Genomic DNA, 21823 nt, shown 5'->3' on the forward strand with positions numbered 1-21823 from the left:
CGTCCACAAACCACTCCTCCATAACACAACGCTTCTATACCCCATGTCCACAAACTACTCCTCCATAACACAACCCCTCTATACCCACACACACAAACGACTCCTCCATAACACAACCCCTCTACACCCCACTTCTACAACACACTCCTCCATAACACAACACTTCTACACCCCACGTCCACAAACCAATCCTCCATAACACAACCCCTCTACACCACACGTCCACAAAACACTCCTCCATGACATAACCCCTATACACCCTCTCGTCTACAAACCACTCCTCCATCACACAACCGATCGATAGCCCACGTCCACAAACCCTCTCCTCCATAACACAACCCCTCCATACCCACCATCCACAAACCACTCCTCAATAGCACAACCCCTCTACACCCCACGTCCAAACACCACTCCTAAATAACACAACCCCTCTATACCCCACGTCCACAAACTACTCCTCCATAACACAACCCCTCTATACTTCACGTCCACAAACCACTCCTCATAACACAACCCCTCTGCACCCCATGTCTACAAACCACTCCTCCATAACACAAACCCTCTACACCCCACGTCCACAACCCACTCCTCCATAACACAACCCCTCTCTACCCCACGTCCACAAACCACTCCTCCATAACACAACCCCTCTATACCCCACGACCACAAACCCTCCTCTCCTCCATAACACAACCCCTCTATACCCACCATCCACAAACCACTCTTCCATAGCACAACCCCTCTATACCCCACGTCCAAACACCACTCCTAAATAACACAACCCCTCTTTACCCCACGTCCACAAACCACTCTTCCATATCACAACCCCTCTATACCCGACGTCCACAAACCAATCCTCCATGACACAACTCCTCGATACCCCACGTCCACAAACCACTCCTCCATATCACAACCCCTCTATACCCGACGTCCACAATCCACTCCTAAATAACACAACTCCTCGATACCCCACGTCCACAAACCACTCCTCCATATCACAACCCCTCTATACCCCACGTCCATAAATCACTCCTCCATAACGCAACTCCTCTATACCCCACGTCCACAAACCACTCCTCCAGAAAACAACCCATCTACACCCCACGTCCACAAACCACTCCTCCATAACACAACCCCTCTATACCCCATGTCCACAAACCACTCCTCCATAACACAACCCCTCTATAGCCCACATCCACAAACCATTCCTCCATAACACAACCCCTCTATGCCCCCCGTCTACAAATCACTCCTCCATATCACAAACCCTCTATACCCCAAACCACAAACCGGTACTCCATAACACAACCGCTCCACACCCAACGTCCACAACCCATGCCTCCATAACATAACCCCTCTATACCCCACGTCCATAAACCACTCCTCCATAACATAACCCCTCTGTACCCCACGTCCACAAAACACTCCTCCGTAACACAACTCCTCAATACCCTACGTCCAAACACCACTCCTCCATAACACAGCCCCTCTATACCCCACGTCCACAACCTACTCCTCCATAACACATCCCCTCTATACCCCACGTCCACAAACCACTCCTCCATAACACAACCCCTCTATACCACACGTCCACAAATCACTCCCCCATATCACAACCCCTCTATACCCCATGTCCACAAACTACTCCTCCATACACAACCCCTCTATACCCCATGTCCACGAACCAATCCAACATAACACAACCTTTCTATACCCACATACACAAACGACTCCTCCATAACACGACCCCTCTACACCCCACGTCTACAACACACTCCTCCAAAACACAACACTTCTACACCCCACGTCCACAAACCAATCCTCCATAACACAACCCCTCTATACCACACGTCCACAAAATACTCCTCCATATCACAACCCCTGTACACCCTCTCGTCTACAAACCACTCCTCCATAACACAACCCCTCTATACCCCACGTCCACAAACCCTCTCCTCCATAACACAACCCCTCTATACCCACTGTCCACAAACCACTCCTCCATAGCACAACCCCTCTACACCCCACGTCCAAACACCATTCCTAAATAACACAACCACTCTATACCCCACGTCCACAAACCAATCCTCCATAACACAACCCCTCTATAGCCCACATCCACAAACCATTCCTCCATAACACAACCCCTCTAAACCCCACGTCTACAAATCACTCCTCCATATCACAACTCCTCTATACCCCACGTCAACAAACCACTCCTCCATAACACAACCCCTCTATGCCCCACGTCTACAAATCACTCCTCCATAACACAACCCCTCTATACCCCATGTCCACAAACTACTCCTCCATACACAACCCCTCTATACCCCATGTCCACAAACCATTCCTCCATAACACAACCCCTCTATACCCCACGTCAACAAACCACTCCTCCATAACACATCCCCTCTATACCCCATGTCCACAAACTACTCCTCCATACACAACCCCTCTATACCCCATGTCCACGAACCAATCCAACATAACACAACCCTTCTATACCCACATACACAAACGACTCCTCCATAACACAACCCCTCTACACCCCACGTCTACAACACACTCCTCCAAAACACAACACTTCTACACCCCACGTCCACAAACCAATCCTCCATAACACAACCCCTCTATACCACACGTCCACAAAATACTCCTCCATATCACAACCCCTGTACACCCTCACGTCTACAAACCACTCCTCCATAACACAACCCCTCTATACCCCACGTCCACAAACCCTCTCCTCCGTAACACAACCCCTCTATACCCACTGTCCACAAACCACTCCTCCATAGCACAACCCCTCTACACCCCACGTCCAAACACCATTCCTCCATAACACAACCCCTCTATACCCCACGTCCACAAACCACTTCTCCATAACACAACCCCTCTATACCCCATGTCCACGAACCACTCCTCCATATCACAACCCCTCTATACCCCACGTCCACAAACCACTCCTCCATAACACAACGCTTCTATACCCCATGTCCACAAACTACTCCTCCATAACACAACCCCTCTATACCCACACACACAAACGACTCCTCCATAACACAACCCCTCTACACCCCACTTCTACAACACACTCCTCCATAACACAACACTTCTACACCCCACGTCCACAAACCAATCCTCCATAACACAACCCCTCTACACCACACGTCCACAAAACACTCCTCCATGACATAACCCCTATACACCCTCTCGTCTACAAACCACTCCTCCATCACACAACCGATCGATAGCCCACGTCCACAAACCCTCTCCTCCATAACACAACCCCTCCATACCCACCATCCACAAACCACTCCTCAATAGCACAACCCCTCTACACCCCACGTCCAAACACCACTCCTAAATAACACAACCCCTCTATACCCCACGTCCACAAACTACTCCTCCATAACACAACCCCTCTATACTTCACGTCCACAAACCACTCCTCATAACACAACCCCTCTGCACCCCATGTCTACAAACCACTCCTCCATAACACAAACCCTCTACACCCCACGTCCACAACCCACTCCTCCATAACACAACCCCTCTCTACCCCACGTCCACAAACCACTCCTCCATAACACAACCCCTCTATACCCCACGACCACAAACCCTCTCCTCCATAACACAACCCCTCTATACCCACCATCCACAAACCACTCTTCCATAGCACAACCCCTCTATACCCCACGTCCAAACACCACTCCTAAATAACACAACCCCTCTTTACCCCACGTCCACAAACCACTCTTCCATATCACAACCCCTCTATACCCGACGTCCACAAACCAATCCTCCATGACACAACTCCTCGATACCCCACGTCCACAAACCACTCCTCCATATCACAACCCCTCTATACCCGACGTCCACAATCCACTCCTAAATAACACAACTCCTCGATACCCCACGTCCACAAACCACTCCTCCATATCACAACCCCTCTATACCCCACGTCCATAAATCACTCCTCCATAACGCAACTCCTCTATACCCCACGTCCACAAACCACTCCTCCAGAAAACAACCCATCTACACCCCACGTCCACAAACCACTCCTCCATAACACAACCCCTCTATACCCCATGTCCACAAACCACTCCTCCATAACACAACCCCTCTATAGCCCACATCCACAAACCATTCCTCCATAACACAACCCCTCTATGCCCCCCGTCTACAAATCACTCCTCCATATCACAAACCCTCTATACCCCAAACCACAAACCGGTACTCCATAACACAACCGCTCCACACCCAACGTCCACAACCCATGCCTCCATAACATAACCCCTCTATACCCCACGTCCATAAACCACTCCTCCATAACATAACCCCTCTGTACCCCACGTCCACAAAACACTCCTCCGTAACACAACTCCTCAATACCCTACGTCCAAACACCACTCCTCCATAACACAGCCCCTCTATACCCCACGTCCACAACCTACTCCTCCATAACACATCCCCTCTATACCCCACGTCCACAAACCACTCCTCCATAACACAACCCCTCTATACCACACGTCCACAAATCACTCCCCCATATCACAACCCCTCTATACCCCATGTCCACAAACTACTCCTCCATACACAACCCCTCTATACCCCATGTCCACGAACCAATCCAACATAACACAACCTTTCTATACCCACATACACAAACGACTCCTCCATAACACGACCCCTCTACACCCCACGTCTACAACACACTCCTCCAAAACACAACACTTCTACACCCCACGTCCACAAACCAATCCTCCATAACACAACCCCTCTATACCACACGTCCACAAAATACTCCTCCATATCACAACCCCTGTACACCCTCTCGTCTACAAACCACTCCTCCATAACACAACCCCTCTATACCCCACGTCCACAAACCCTCTCCTCCATAACACAACCCCTCTATACCCACTGTCCACAAACCACTCCTCCATAGCACAACCCCTCTACACCCCACGTCCAAACACCATTCCTAAATAACACAACCACTCTATACCCCACGTCCACAAACCAATCCTCCATGACACAACCCCGCTACACCCCACGTCCACAAACCACTCCTCCATAACACAACCCCTCCATAGCGCAATCCCTCTACACCCCACGTGCACAAAACATTCCTAAATAACACAACCCCTCTATACCCCACGTCCACAAAACACTCCTCCATATCACAACCACTCTATACCCCAAGTCCACAAACCACTCCCCCATAACACAGCCCCTCTATACCCCACGTCCACAAACCACTCCTCCATAACACAACCCCTCTATAGCCCACATCCACAAACCATTCCTCCATAGCACAACCCCTCTATGCCCCACGTCTACAAATCACTCCTCCATATCACAAACCCTCTATACCCCAAACCACAAACCGGTACTCCATAACACAACCGCTCCACACCCCACGTCCACAACCCACGCCTCCATAGCATAACCCCTCTATACCCCACGTCCATAAACCACTTCTCCATAACATAACCCCTCTATACCCCACGTCCACAAACCACTCCTCCATAACATAACCCCTCTGTACCCCACGTCCACAAAACACTCCTCCGTAACACAACTCCTCTATACTCTATGTCCAAACACCACTCCTCCATAACACAGCCCCTCTATACCCCACGTCCACAACCTACTCCTCCATAACACATCCCCTCTATACCCCACGTCCACAAACCACTCCTCCATAACACAACCCCTCTATACCACACATCCACAAATCACTCCTCCATATCACAACCCCTCTATACCCCATGTCCACAAACTACTCCTCCATACACAACCCCTCTATACCCCATGTCCACAAACTACTCCTCCATACACAACCCCTCTATACCCCATGTCCACAAACCAATCCAACATAACACAACCCCTCTATACCCACATACACAAACGACTCCTCCATAACACAACCCCTCTACACCCCACGTCTACAACACACTCCTCCAAAACACAACACTTCTACACCCCACGTCCACAAACCACTCCTCCATTACACAACCCCTCTATACCACACGTCCACAAACCACTCCTCCATGACACAACCCCTCTGTACCCCACATCCACAAACCACTCCTCCATGACACAACCCCTCTGTACCCCACATCCACAAACAACTCCTCCAGAACACAACCCCACTATATCCCACGTCTACAAACCACTCCTCCGTAACACAACTCCTGTATACCCCACGTCCACAAAACACTCCTCCATATCACAACCACTCTATACCCCAAGTCCACAAACCACTCCCCCATAACACAACCCCTCTATAGCCCACATCCACAAACCATTCCTCCATAACACAACCCCTCTATGCCCCACGTCTACAAATCACTCCTCCATATCACAAACCCTCTATACCCCAAACCACAAACCGGTACTCCATAACACAACCGCTCCACACCCCCTACGTCCACAACCCATGCCTCCATAACATAACCCCTCTATACCCCACGTCCATAAACCACTTCTCCATAACATAACCCCTCTGTACCCCACGTCCACAAAACACTCCTCCGTAACACAACTCCTCTATACCCTACGTCCAAACACCACTCCTCCATAACACAGCCCCTCCATACCCCACGTCCACAACCTACTCCTACATAACACATCCCCTCTATAGCCCACGTCCACAAACCACTCCTCCAGAACACAACCCCTCTATACCACACGTCCGCAAATCACTCCCCCATATCACAACCCCTCTATACCCCATGTCCACAAACTACTCCTCCATACACAACCCCTCTATACCCCATGTCCACGAACCAATCCAACATAACACAACCCTTCTATACCCACATACACAAACGACTCCTCCATAACACAACCCCTCTACACCCCACGTCTACAACACACTCCTCCAAAACACAACACTTCTACACCCCACGTCCACAAACCAATCCTCCATAACACAACCCCTCTATACCACACGTCCACAAAATACTCCTCCATATCACAACCCCTGTACACCCTCACGTCTACAAACCACTCCTCCATAACACAACCCCTCTATACCCCACGTCCACAAACCCTCTCCTCCGTAACACAACCCCTCTATACCCACTGTCCACAAACCACTCCTCCATAGCACAACCCCTCTACACCCCACGTCCAAACACCATTCCTAAATAACACAACCACTCTATACCCCACGTCCACAAACCACTCTTCCATATCACAACCCCTCTATACCCCACGTCCACAAACCAATCCTCCATGACACAACCCCGCTACACCCCACGTCCACAAACCACTCCTCCATAACACACTCCCTCCATAGCACAACCCCTCTACACCCCACGTCCAAACACCATTCCTAAATAACACAACCACTCTATACCCCACGTCCACAAACCACTCTTCCATATCACAACCCCTCTGTACCCCACTTCCACAAACAACTCCTCCAGAACACAACCCCTCTATATCCCACGTCTACACACCACTCCTCCATAACACAACTCCTCTATACCCCACGTCCACAAAACACTCCTCCATATCACAACCACTCTATACCCCAAGTCCACAAACCACTCCTCCATAGCACAACCCCTCTATACCCCACGTCTACAAATCACTCCTCCATATCACAAACCCTCTATACCCCACGTCTACAAATCACTCCTCCATATCACAAACCCTCTATACCCCAAACCACAAACCGGTACTCCATAACACAACCGCTCCACACCCCACGTCCACAACCCATGCCTCCATAACATAACCCCTCTATACACCACGTCCATAAACCACTTCTCCATAACATAACCCCTCTATACCCCACGTCCACAAACCACTCCTCCATAACATAACCCCTCTGTACCCCACGTCCACAAAACACTCCTCCGTAACACAACTCCTCTATACCCTACGTCCAAACACCACTCCTCCATAACACAGCCCCTCTATACCCCACGTCCACAACCTACTCCTACATAACACATCCCCTCTATACCCCACGTCCACAAACCACTCCTTCATAACACAACCCCTCTATACCACACGTCCACAAATCACTCCCCCATATCACAACCCCTCTATACCCCATGTCCACAAACTACTCCTCCATACACAACCCCTCTATACCCCATGTCCACGAACCAATCCAACATAACACAACCCCTCTATACCCACATACACAAACGACTCCTCCATAACACAACCCCTCTCCACCCCACGTCTACAACACACTCCTCCAAAACACAACACTTCTACACCCCACGTCCACAAACCAATCCTCCATAACACAACCCCTCTATACCACACGTCCACAAAACACTCCTCTTTATCACAACCCCTGTACACCCTCTCGTCTACAAACCACTCCTCCATAACACAACCGCTCTATAGCCCACGTCCACATACCATTCCTCCATAACACAACCCCTCTATACCCCACGTCCACAAACCACTCCTCCATAATACAACCCCTCTATACCCCACGTCCACAAACCCTCTCCTCCATAACACAACCCCTCTATACCCACTGTCCACAACCCACTCCTCCATAGCACAACCCCTCTACACCCCACGTCCAAACACCACTCCTAAATAACACAACCACTCTATACCCCACGTCCACAAACCACTCTTCCATATCACAACCCCTCTATACCCCACGTCCACAAACGAATTCACCATGACACAACCCCGCTACACCCCACGTCCATAAACCACTCCTCCATAACACAACCCCTCCATAGCGCAATCCCTCTACACCCCACGTCCACAATCCACTCCTGAATAACACAACCCCTCTATACCCCACATCCACAAACCACTCCTCCATATCACAACCCCTCTATACCCCACGTCCATAAACCACTCCTCCATAACACAACCCCTCTAGACCCCACGTCCACAAACCACTCCTCCATAGCACAACCTCTCTATACCCCACGTCACAAACCACTCCTCCATATCACAACCCCTCTATACCCCACATTCATAAACCACTCCTCAATAACACAACCCCTCTACACCCCACGTCCACAAACCACTCCTGCATAACACAACCCCTCCATACCCCACGTCCACAAACCACTCCTCCATAACACATCCCCTCTATAGCCCACGTCCACAAACCATTCCTCCATAACACAACCCCTATATACCCCACGTCTACAAACCACTCCTCCATAACACAACTCCTCTATACCCCACGTCCACAAACCACTCCTCCATAACACAACCCCTCTATACCACACGTCCACAAATCACTCCCCCATATCACACCCCCTCTATACCCCATGTCCACAAACTACTCCTCCATACACAACCCCTCTATACCCCATGTCCACGAACCAATCCAACATAACACAACCCTTCTATACCCACATACACAAACGACTCCTCCATAACACAACCCCTCTACACCCCACGTCTACAACACACTCCTCCATAACACAACACTTCTACACCCCACGTCCACAAACCAATCCTCCATAACACAACCCCTCTATACCACACGTCCACAAAATACTCCTCCATATCACAACCCCTGTACACCCCACGTCCAAACACCACTCCTAAATATCACAACCCCTCTATACCCCACGTCCACAAACCAATCCTCCATGACACAAACCCTCTATACCGCACGTCCACAAACCACTCCTCCATATCACAACCCCTCTATTCCCCACGTCCATAAACCACTCCTCCAGAACACAACCCCTCTATATCCCACGTCTACAAACCGCTCCTCCATAACATAACTCCTCTATACCCCACGTCCACAAAACACTCCTCCATATCACAACCACTCTATACCCCAAGTCCACAAACCACTCCCCCATAACACAACCCCTCTATAGCCCACATCCACAAACCATTCCTCCATAGCACAACCCCTCTATGCCCCCCGTCTACAAATCACTCCTCCATAACAGAACCCCTCTATACCCCACGTCCACATTCCACACCTCCATAACACAACCCCTCTACACCCCACGTACACAAACCACTCCTCCATAACGAAACCCCTCTATACCCCACGTCCACAAACCACTCCTCCATGACACAACGCCTCTGTACCCCACGTCCACAAACTACTCCTCCATAACTTCACCGCTCTATACCCACATCCACAAACCACTCCCACATAACACAACCCCTCTATACCCCACGTCCACAACCCACTCCTCCATAACACAACCCCTCTATACCCCACGTCCACAAACCACTCCTCCATAACATAACCCCTCTATACCCCACATCCATAAACCACTTCTCCATTCCATAACCCCTCTATACCCCACATCTTCAAACCACTCCTCCATAACACCACCCCTATACACCCCATGTCCACAAACCACTCCTTCATAACACAACCCCGCTACACCCCTCGTCCAATCCTCCTTAACACAGCCCTGCTATACCTCATGTACAGGGACCATTCCTCCTTAACACAACCCCTCTACACCGAACATTCACTCGTCTTTAATGTTAAGATACTATACCCTTCCTCACTATCTTCGTGCAAACTGACTAGCCTCTCCTGTGAACAAAACACATCCACTGCATGCTGTTCTGGACAGAGGGCATTGCACCTTACGCAGACTATACATGTTGCAGAAATCAGTCCCTTTGCATAATGCGCACCCATCACTACGAAGAGATTCCCGCTGCACATGAACCTACTCTCGGCAAATGCAGCACAGGTCTCCATCTCCTTCTGGGATGGCCAGTTAGAATACAGGGTGACTTCCATCCACCAGGTCCTGGCGCGCCTGATGTCCCAGTGTGGGAACGGCAAAGCCTCTCAAACAGGGGCGGTCGGTGAATGGGTATTGTCCGTGAGGTGGTCCTCTCTTTTCATGGAGCCCCTGGCTGCTGCCAAGCATGGCCTGGAGGCCTCTGCCCTACCCTGAGTCTTTCCCTGATCCCTCCACACACACCCTACCATTCTGGTGGATGGGGGATGGGGGATTGGGCTGATTTCACAACAGCCAGTACCCTGACATCAGGCATCCCTCAGGGCCCACAAATACGAAGGCACACCCTCTGTTGCAGTCCCTCTCACTACTTTAGAACCAGGGCCAGCTCTGCCCTCTCCTCAACGCCCATCCCCTCTCCAGAGCAGAGTCAGTGGCTTCAGCTGATCTTTGGTTCTTTCTCATGGATGCAGATGCATTCACATTCACAGAGACTGACACAGGTGATTCCCCTTTCTCACCCTCCGTCTGCCACATCCCTGCTCCCACTGAACCAATGGCTGTGTCTTCTGCAGCGCCAATGTCCCTGGTGCTCAGGACCTCCAATCTCAGCATTCTGTCAGGTAGCAAACTCACCCACAACCGCCCCGTCCTCTCTGTTCCAGCAGTGTCTCCCCATTTCCAACCCTTCACCCATCTGGTGTCAGCCATGCCTTCAACTGGGCTCCCCTCTCCCAAACTCTGTCCATTTGGCTCGCACTTCTCACTGAGTGTTCCAGCCTTCCTGTCCGACTGATAACTGAAAGCAGCATTGGTCTCGATGCTAAGCACGAGTCAGACGTGGGGTTAGGAGTGGACGGCGGGGTCCCGAGTATAGGTCTCACCAGCTCCTCCCTCTTGTGTGGTCCTGCAGGCCTGTCGCTCATCATGTGGAATGCGTTGTACACAGCCGAGAAGGTCGTGATCCGGTGGACGCTGCTCTCGGAGGCCTGTTACTTCACCGTGCAGCTTATCGGTGGGTTCACAAAAAACCAACTGAGATCACTCACACCAATCGTACCTCGAATCCAACACCCCTGTCCCCACATAGTCGGTCACCTGTATCACCTGCTCCCCATAGTCCAGTCACCCTGTACCCCAGACCCCATAACAGCGTACACCTGGATCCTAACACCCTTTACCCAGTATCCCTGTATCATAGTAACCCAGTAATAGAACATGCCCATACCCAGTCCCCTGTAATCGAATACTCCCATACCCCAGTCCCTGTACCCTAGTACTCCCGTATCCCGTCCCCTGTACCTTAATATTCCCATACCCCGGTCCCTGTACTCTAGTACTCCCGTACCCCGTCCCCTGTATCCAAGTACTCCCGTACTCCCCGTCCCCTATACCCTAGTACTCCCGTATTCCGTCCCCTGTACCCTAGTACTCCCATACCCCACCCCCTTAACCCGAGTACTCCCATACCCCGCCCCCTCTACCCGAGTACTCCCATACCCCGGTCCCCTGTATCCAAGTACTCCAGTACTCCCTGTCCCCTATAATATACCCTCGAACTTCCATACCCAGTCCCCAGTACCTGAGTACTCTCGTACCCTGTCCTTGTACCCGAGTACTTCCATACCCAGTCCCTGTACCCGAGTACTCCCATATCCCATCCCCTGTATCCTAGTATTCCCATAGCCCAGACCCTGTACCCTAGTATTCCCATACCCCGTCCCCTGTACCCTAGTACACCCATACCCCGTCCCCTGTACCCTAGTACTCCTGTACCCTGTCCCCTGTATCCAAGTACTCCCGTACTCCCCATCCCCTATACCCTAGTACTCCCGTATTCCGTCCCCTGTACCCTAGTACTCCCATACCCCAGTCCCCTGTACCCGAGATACCCCGTCCCCTGTACCCTAGTACTCCCATACCCCAGTCCCCTGTACCCGAGTACTCCCATACCCCGTCCCCTGTACCCTAGTACTCCCATACCCCAGTCCCCTGTACCCGAGTACTCCCATACCCCGTCCCCTGTACCCTAGTACTCCCATACCCCAGTCCCCTGTACCCGAGTACTCCCATACCCCGCCCCTGTACCCAAGTACTCCCATACCCCGATCCCTGTACTCTAGTACTCCCATACCCCGCCCCCTATACCCGAGTACTCCCATACCCCGTCCCCTGTACCCTAGTACTCCCATACCCCAGTCACTGTACCCTAGTAATCCTGTACCCCAGTCCCCTGTACCCGAGTACTCCCATACCCTGGTCCCTGTACCCGAGTACTCCCATACCCCGTCCCCTATACCCTCGTACTTCTATACCCAGTCCCCAGTACCCGAGTACTCTTGTACCCTAGTACTCCCATACCCCAGTCACTTTACCCTAGTAATCTTGTACCCCCATCCCCTGTACCCGTACTCCCATACCCCGCCCCCTGTACCCGAGTACTCCCATACCCCATCCCCTGTACCCAAGTACTCCCATACCCCAATCCCTGTACCCTTTTACTCCCACACCCTAGTAATCCTGTACCCCAGTCTTCTGTACCCCAACACTCCCATACCCCAGTCCCCGTACCCTAGTAATCTTGTACACCCATCCCCTGTACCCCTACTCCCATACCCCGCCCCCTGTACCCGAGTACTCCCATACCCCAGTCCCCTGTACCCGAGTACTCCCATACCCCGTCCCCTGTACCCTAGTACTCCCATACCCCAGTCACTGTACCCTAGTAATCCTGTACCCCAGTCCCCTGTACCCGAGTACTCCCATACCCCGTCCCCTATACCCTCGTACTTCTATACCCAGTCCCCAGTACCCGAGTACTCTTGTACCCTAGTACTCCCATACCCCAGTCACTTTACCCTAGTAATCTTGTACCCCCATCCCCTGTACCCGTACTCCCATACCCCGCCCCCTGTACCCGAGTACTCCCATACCCCATCCCCTGTACCCAAGTACTCCCATACCCCAATCCCTGTACCCTTTTACTCCCACACCCTAGTAATCCTGTACCCCAGTCTTCTGTACCCCAACACTCCCATACCCCAGTCCCCGTACCCTAGTAATCTTGTACACCCATCCCCTGTACCCCTACTCCCATACCCCGCTCCCTGTACCCGAGTACTCCCATACCCCAGTCCCTGTACTCTAGTACTCCCATACCCCGGTCCCTGTATTCTAGTACTCCCATACCCCGCCCCCTGTACCCGAGTACTCCCATACCCCAGTCCCCTGTACCCTAGTACTCCCATACCCCAGTCACTGTACCCTAGTAATCCTGTACCCCAGTCCCCTGTACCCGAGTACTCCCATACCCCGTCCCCTGTACCCAAGTACTCCCATACCCCAATCCCTGTACCCTAGTACTCCCACACCCTAGTAATCCTGTACCCCAGTCTTCTGTACCCCAATACTCCCATATCCCATCCCCTGTACTCGAGTACTCCCATACCCCAGTCCCTGTACCCAAGTACTCCCATACCCCAGTCCCTGTACCCGAGTACTCCCATACCCCAGTCACTGTACCCTAGTAATCCTGTACCCCAGTCCCCTGTACTCGAGTACTCCCATACACTAGTTCCCTACACACAAGTACCGCTATACCCCAGATGCTGGTACCTGAGTACTCCCATACCCCAGTCCCCTGTACACAAGGGCTCTTGTACCCCAGCGCCCTGTATCCAAGTACTCCTATACCCTAGTCCCCAGTACCCAGGTACACTCATACCCCAGCGCCCTGTATCCAAGTACTCCCATACCCCAGATGCTGGTACCTGAGTACTCCTATACCCCAGTCCCCAGTACCCAGGTACACTCATACCCCGCCCCCTGTTCCCAAGTACTGATATATCCCAGTTCCATTTTCCTGAGGGCTTTGGTACCCCAGTCCCTCTGTGTGTTGAGTTTCCTGTACCTGACCACATCTGTACTCTAGTCTCCTGTATTCCATTCCCACCGTATCCCAGTCACTCTTCTGACCAGGTGTTCTCCTCTGGTAACTGTCACCATGCATGATCCGGTGATTATAATCGAGCTTGTGGGGCAGGTAGTTATTCAATCCACCCTTGCCCTGTGGAGAAGTCAACTTGTGCACATGCACATTGTATCTGGATTCCAGCAGAAATCCTTTGTTTTCCACACTGGATCCACGTTCTGCTCTCATGAATGCCAACCAGGTCTCTTCCCTCCTGCTCCGCTCCCTTTGCCTGTACCATTGTCAGCACTGCCTGTCACTGGTGTACTTAACCAGCAACCCAGTGACCTGTTCTGACAAGCTCCAGTCTCACAATGGATGTAGTTATAAGACTTGGATTCAGTGAACAGATAGAGGCATTGGTTCTGCATTCAACTTGCTGTATTTCCCTAGCAGTCCCATCAACGAACCTTATTTTCCATCCTTTCCCAGACTCCAGGATCCGAGTTTACCATGATCAATTCACCTGTACATTTCTGGGATTTGGGAGCAAATCCTCACAGTCACTGGGAGAATGTGCAAACACCACACAGACAACGCCCGAGGCTGCAATCGAACCTGGATCACTGAAGCAGCACAGTCCAATCTCAAACAATCTTGTTTCTTTTTCTCTCAAGATAAAGCTAGCCTATTTTAATACTGATCACAAACCCAGTGGTTTATGATCAAAAACCCCACCAACTTCACTGAAAGGAGAAAATGGTCTGGTCTGGCCAATACATGACTCCAATCACACCTAATCTGACCACCCTCCATTCAAGGACAACCCAATGTCGCATTGGGCAGTGCTACCACTTTGTCAAAATAAAGTCAACCTGCTCCACAGCAGTCTCAGTGTAGAGGTGTTCCTCCCACACCTCATCTCTATACTGGTGTTCCACTGCCCAGTCATTATGCTTGGGCAGTCTAAGGTCCAACAGCATGAACATCCAACACTTCAGATGCATGTAACCAGCTCCCTGACACCCCATCCCCATCCCTTTCTTTCCCTTCTGATCCACCCAAGACCTCTTGCACACTACTTCTTTCTGCCCCACTTTGCCCACCCCACCCCTCCAGTGCTCATCTCCCAATCTCTTCCCCCTCCCTAACTGCTTCCATCCGCCTCCCACGTGAGTCCCCATCCCATCCACAGCTCCCCTGTTCACCTTTGCCCAGCATCCCTCTCTTACCTGCTCTCATGCTCTACCTTGCTCTCTGATCAGATTCCATCTCCTGCAGCTCTTTGAAACCTCCATCTATTACCTCTGCAATTACTCCCACTCTTCCCTCCTCCACCTCTCCATCATCTGCACCGAGTCCTGACCAAGATTCTGAGCCCAGACTATCCGTGGTTCGTTCCCCTCCATCGATGCTGCCCGATCTGCTGCAACCCTCTAGCAGTCTGTGAGCGACAGCTTCATCTTCAGAATCCCTTGTGTCTTCACCGACACCTGCCAGCTTTGTCCCGGCCCTCCCCCCTCACCTCTCTATGCAGGCTCTCTCCTTTACACTCGCAGTCCCGATCCAGGGTCTGAAGTCTCTTGTGTCTCCTTGAGTATGGATACTGAGCATCGCTTGTGCTCCCCCATCCTCTCTCCTCTCATTAGCGTGGGAGCGTGGGGACTCTGGGCAGGAGGCTGTCCCCGACTGGCCTCCACCACAAGGGAAGGGGAGTGGGGAGTGGAAGCGAAGCTGGCTTCAAGACAGCAACACACACAAAATGCTGGTGAACGCAGCAGGCCAGGCAGCATCTCGAGGAAGAGGTACAGTCGACTTTTCGAGCCGAGACCCTTCGTCAGGACTAACTGAAAGAAGAGACAGTAAGAGATTTGAAAGTGGGAGGGGGAGGGGGAGATCTGAAATGATAGGAGAAAACAGGAGGGGGAGGGATGGTGCTAAGAGCTGGAAAGTTGATTGGCAAAAGGGATATGAGGCTGGAGAAGGGAGAGGATCATGGGGCAGGAGGCCTAGGGAGAAAGAAAGGGGGCGGGGGGGACCCAGAGGATGGGCAAGGAGTTATAGTGAGAGGGACAAAGGGAGAAAAAAATAAAATAAAATAAATAAATAAATAACAGATGGGGTACAAAGGGGAGGTGGGGCATTAACGGAAGTTAGAGAAGTCAATGTTCATGTCATCAGGTTGGAGGCTACCCAGACGGAATATAAGGTGTTGTTCCTCCAACCTGAGTGTGGCTTCATCTTTACAGTAGAGGAGGCTGTGGATAGACATGTCAGAATGGGAGTGGGACGTGGAATTAAAATGTGTGACCACTGGGAGATCCTGCTTTCTCTGGCGGACAGAGCGTAGGTGTTCAGCGAAACGGTCTCCCAGTCTGCATCGGGTCTCGCCAATATATAGAAGGCCACATCCGGAGCACCGGACGCAGTATATCACCCCAGCCGACTCACAGGTGAAGTGTCGCCTCACCTGGAAGGACTGTCTGGGGCCCTGAATGGTGGTAAGGGAGGAAGTGTAAGGGCATGTGTAGCACTTGTTCCACTTACAAGGATAAGTGCTGGGAGAGAGATTGGTTGGGAGGGATGGAGGGGACGAATGGACAAGGGAGTCGTGTAGGGAGCGATCCCTGCGGAAAGCGGGGGGGGAGGGAAAGATGTACTTAGTGGTGGGATCCCGTTGGAGGTGGCGGAAGTTATGGAGAATAATATGTTGGACCCAGAGGCTGGTGGGGTGGTAGGTGAGGACCAGGGGAACCCTATTCCTAGTGGGGTGGTGGGAGGATGGAGTGAGAGCAGATGTGCATGAAATGGGGAAGATGCGTTTGAGAGCAGAGTTGATGGTGGAGGAAGGGAAGCCCCTTTCTTTAAAAAAGGAGGACATCTCCCTCGTCCTGGAAAGAAAAGCCTCATCCTGAGAGCAAATGCGGCGGAGACGGAGGAATTGCGAGAAGGGGATGGCATTTTTGCAAGAGACAGGGTGGGAAGAGGAATAGTCCAGATAGCTGTGAGAGTCCGTAGGCTTATCTGGATTTATCAAGACAGCAATCTGGATTTGGAATTGGAATTGGTTTATTACAGTGGAAAGCCTGTCTTGAATACTGTTCACACAGATCAAATCATTTACCCAATGAATTGAGGAAGAACAAGGTAAAAAATGCAGAAGAAAGTGCAGAGGAAGTCAACGTAATGATAAGCTGGGAGAGAGTACACACAGGTACAACATACAGGCAGGATCTCAGACTGTTCTCTGGACAGGGTTTCCACACCACGGTGACACAGTCTCTGAAGAGTCAGTGAGGGACCCTCCCTGAAGTGGCAGGATCAGACCACCAGATGGCAGTGCTGGACAACTTCTCCTGCAGGTCTCTCGCTCCAGATGCCAGTGCACTGGGTGTAAACCAGCCGGTGATGAAGGGTCTTGGCCTTGACATGCCAGCTATCCATGTCTGTCCATAGATGCTGCCTCCAGCACTTTATGTGTGTAAATCAGTGCATGCTGGGTAGAGCAGGTGTGTCAAAACCAGTTCAGTGCTATGACTTCCATACACAATGACCTGGTCACCAGTCACACCAGATCCAGATGTCTGCGTGAAGTGCATTTCTGGTATGATGCACTGCTGAACATAACCCCTTCCAGTTCACAAGTCCACAGGCCAGAGCCCATCGCTTCAGAACCACAGCTTACACTAGCTGGCTTCACCATTAACTTCCCCTGGCAATTCGTTCCAGATACGTACCACCCACTATGTAAAAAAAAAGTTAAAAAGTTGCCCCTAGAGTTCCTATTAATATTTTTTGTCCCTTCATCTTAAATCTATGTTTTTGATTCTCCAACTTTTGCAAAAGACCATGTGCATTCATCCTATCTATGCCCCTAATGATTGTATACACCCAAATAAGATCACCTCTCAGACTCTACATAAAATCTAGACTGACCAACCTCTTCTTTTTGCTCGCGCCTTCAAGTCCTGGTAGCATTCCCATAAACCTTTGCACTTCTTCCAGCTGAACGACGTCTTCCCTACAACACGGTGACAAAAACTGTTCACGGTACTCCTAATGCACCCCAGTGTCTTGTCCACTGCCCCCACCCCAGTATCCTGTCCGCTGCAACCTGTGCGAAGACCAATGTGCCTAAGCTGCCTTCATCATCCTGCAACTCCACTTTCAGGGAACCATTTATCTGAACTCCCTTGGGCTTCGCCATTCACTGTGAAAGTCCCAGCTTGATTTGACTTTACAAAATGCAACGTTTTTTAACGTTTTTATTTAGAGATACAGCATGATTACGAGCCCACATTACCCAATTATACACGTGACCAATTAATGTGGGAGGAAACCGGAGCACCCGGAGGAAACCCACATGGTTACGGGGAGGACGTACAAATTGGTCACAGATTGGCAAAACTGAATCCAAATCGCTGGCACTGTAACAGCGTTGTGCTGAGCACTACGCAATGGCGTGCTACCCTTCAGTGTATCTCGCACTAATTTGAATAAATCTCCATTTGGTATTGCTGGCCTATTTACCCAGCTAATCAAGATCCTCGTAATACGTGTATGAAGACAATATTGTATGTGAAGACCCGCTATGTGACCACGATATTAAAGCATGGTGTGATTTACGTTTAAAAATGTCACCGCTTGAATGTAATATGTAATATTTGAATGTAATTATCAATAACGCATCTTGACCCGGCTTTCATTGATAAATTGGATTGTGATCGGCGCAGTCACTCCAGCTCCAGAAACCCTACACCGCAGGTTTACACTGGGATCTTTTATTCTGTTCCAGTTACGAGCATCACGCTGTTTGAAGTGGGAGCACTGGCCTGGGGAGCGTCACTACTTCTGTTCAGTCGGGGTCTCTTCATCATTATCAGCATCTATTACTATTACCAAGTGGGTCTCAAGCCGAAGAAGGTGTGAAGAGCCGCTGGCCATGCGAACTCTGAACCCCGCGTCAGGGGATTTATTTTGTAATTTCTGCATCATGTTCTGTTTCTCTCGCTTGGATTTGTGCCTTTCTAGTACAGTACTATTGTATTAAGAAACTGTGTACTCCGCGCGCTCGAGTGTGTGTGTGTGGAGGGGGGTGGGGGGAGAGAGTAAAGGAGATCTGGAGTGTGTGGGGGAGAGATCTGTCTGTGCAGGTGTGTGTGTGAGAGAGAGAGAGAGTGAGTGAAGGAGAGAGATCTGGCTGTGTGCGTGCGTTTGTATGCGCGTCTGTGTCTGAAAGTCCATTTAAGTGTGTCTGTGTGTTTGTGACTGTGAAAACGTGTCATTCCATATAAGCGTGCGTGCGTGACTGTGTAATTCCACGTAAGTTTGTGGGTGTGCACGCGCGCGTCTGTGGAAATGGGTGTAAGGCCATATGGCTGCGTGGGTGCCTGTGTACTTGCAAGTGTGTGTGTGTGTGTATTTATATGTGAGCCTTCATTCTGAATGTTTGTGAACGCATGCTTGTGTTGGTGTGTGTGTTTATACCGATCAATGTCGCAAACACGGCAACTCAGTTGTGAACCCGGACTTCTGAGTGGAACTGCCACAGTGCAACGGCTTTTCCACTTTAAAACTCTCCCGCCCAGGGTCCCTGTCATCGTCGAACACGATAACGGACATATAGCGCCGTGTATCTATTTACCTGTATATGTCTGTGTGATTGTGTGTTCGTGTCTCTCTCTCTCTCTCTCTCTCTCTCTCTCTCTCGCTTCTTGATTCCATGAATGCGTGTGTGTGTGTGTGCGCGTGTGTGTGTGTCTGTGTGTGTGTGTGTGTGTGTGTGTGTCTGTCTGTGTGTGTGTGTGTGTGTCTGTGTGTGTGTGTGTGTGTGTCTGTCTGTGTGTGTGTGTGTGTGTCTGTGTGTGTCTGTCTGTGTGTGTGTGTGTGTGTCTGTCTGTGTGTGTGTGTCTGTCTGTGTGTGTGTGTGTGTGTGTGTGTGTCTGTCTGTGTGTGTGTGTGTGTGTCTGTGTGTGTGTGTGTGTGTGTGTCTGTCTGTCTGTGTGTGTGTGTGTCTGTCTGTGTGTGTGTGCGCGTGTGTGTGTGTCTGTGTGTGTGTGTCTGTCTGTGTGTCTGTCTGTCTGTGTGTGTGTGTGTGTTCTACCCACTGTAAGTGCAGCAGTAGATGGACAGTGTTGACTTATTTACCTCAAAAATGATCAATAAATCTGTGATGTGACCCGGTGGATGGTTTGGTCAGTGAGGCCTGCAATTCCCTCGCCCTCCATCAGGAGGAGCCAGGGAGCCACCGTCTGCAGGATCGTCCCCAGGGCATCGCCAGGAGGTAGGGGACACCATTCACGCTGGGAGAGAAATGTTGCTAAGATCCACTGGTTGTAGTACCCATTCTGATTCAATTTATGCAAAAACAGAACTTATATTCTGTGCGTTATCCAGGTGTGTGTGTGTGAGAGACCACCGGACAGCAGCGTGGACAACTAGGAATGTGCCATGGAAATTCGCGGCACGCCGGCAGGCCGTTCAGACCTTCGAGACCCTGCCAGCCAAGGCGGGGCGTCGGTGAATCCTAGTTCCCAGCACTTGCGGGGGCAGCTCTGCAGGTTTCGGCTCTTCATTTATGTTTTTGGGGCTCCTGTTTAAACATAAGGAGGTCTCTCCCTCCACAGCAAGCAGCAACTAGAACTAGGGGACATAGCCTCACGATTCGGGGGGAGTAGATTTAGGATGGAGATGAGGAGGAACTGCCTTTCCCAGAGCGTGGCAAATCTGTGGAATTCCCTGCCCAATGAAGCAGCGGAGGCTACCTCAGGAAATCCCTAAAGCAAGGTTGGACAGATTTTTGCATAGTAGGAGAATTAAAGGTTATGGGGAAAAGGCCGGTAGGTGGAGATGAGACAATGGCCAGATCAGCCATGGTCTTATTGAATGGTGGAGCAGGTTCAGCGGGCCAGATGGCCTAATCCCGCTCCTATTTCTTATTTTCTAAGTCCCACCCCATCACCGTGGAGACCATTCCTGCACAGCTCCCACTACCAACGAACTTTCAGTCGCCGCCCACAGTGGCTTCCCTCCCGTTCACACTGTCCAGCAACACGCTCAGATTGCCGGAGGAGCTCGGCGTCAGTGAGGGAAAGAAGCAGCCGATGTTTCGGGTCTGGATCTGCAGTGAGAGTTAAATCTCCTCTCACTTTCCTTTGTTGCCACAGAAACAACTCAGCCGGGACAGTCACTCCTCACCGGTGGTCACAGAGCACAATGTCCA

The 21823-nt window shown here is 51.1% G+C and overlaps 1 protein-coding gene across 1 annotated transcript in view; it reads left to right on the top strand.

Moving 5' to 3' along the window:
* The window catches only part of LOC134354318 (tumor protein p53-inducible protein 11-like), a 190202-nt gene extending 169422 nt beyond the window's left edge, over positions 1–20780 (top strand). The window contains exons 6-7 of the mRNA XM_063063249.1: positions 11605–11706; positions 19397–20780. Coding sequence (XP_062919319.1) covers positions 11605–11706; positions 19397–19530 — 236 coding nt within the window. The 3' untranslated portion in view covers positions 19531–20780. The remainder of the gene's footprint in view (positions 1–11604; positions 11707–19396) is intronic.
* The last annotated feature ends 1043 nt before the right edge of the window (positions 20781–21823 follow it).

Source organism: Mobula hypostoma, chromosome 11, assembly GCF_963921235.1.
Source record: "Mobula hypostoma chromosome 11, sMobHyp1.1, whole genome shotgun sequence".
Taxonomy (NCBI): domain Eukaryota; kingdom Metazoa; phylum Chordata; class Chondrichthyes; order Myliobatiformes; family Myliobatidae; genus Mobula; species Mobula hypostoma.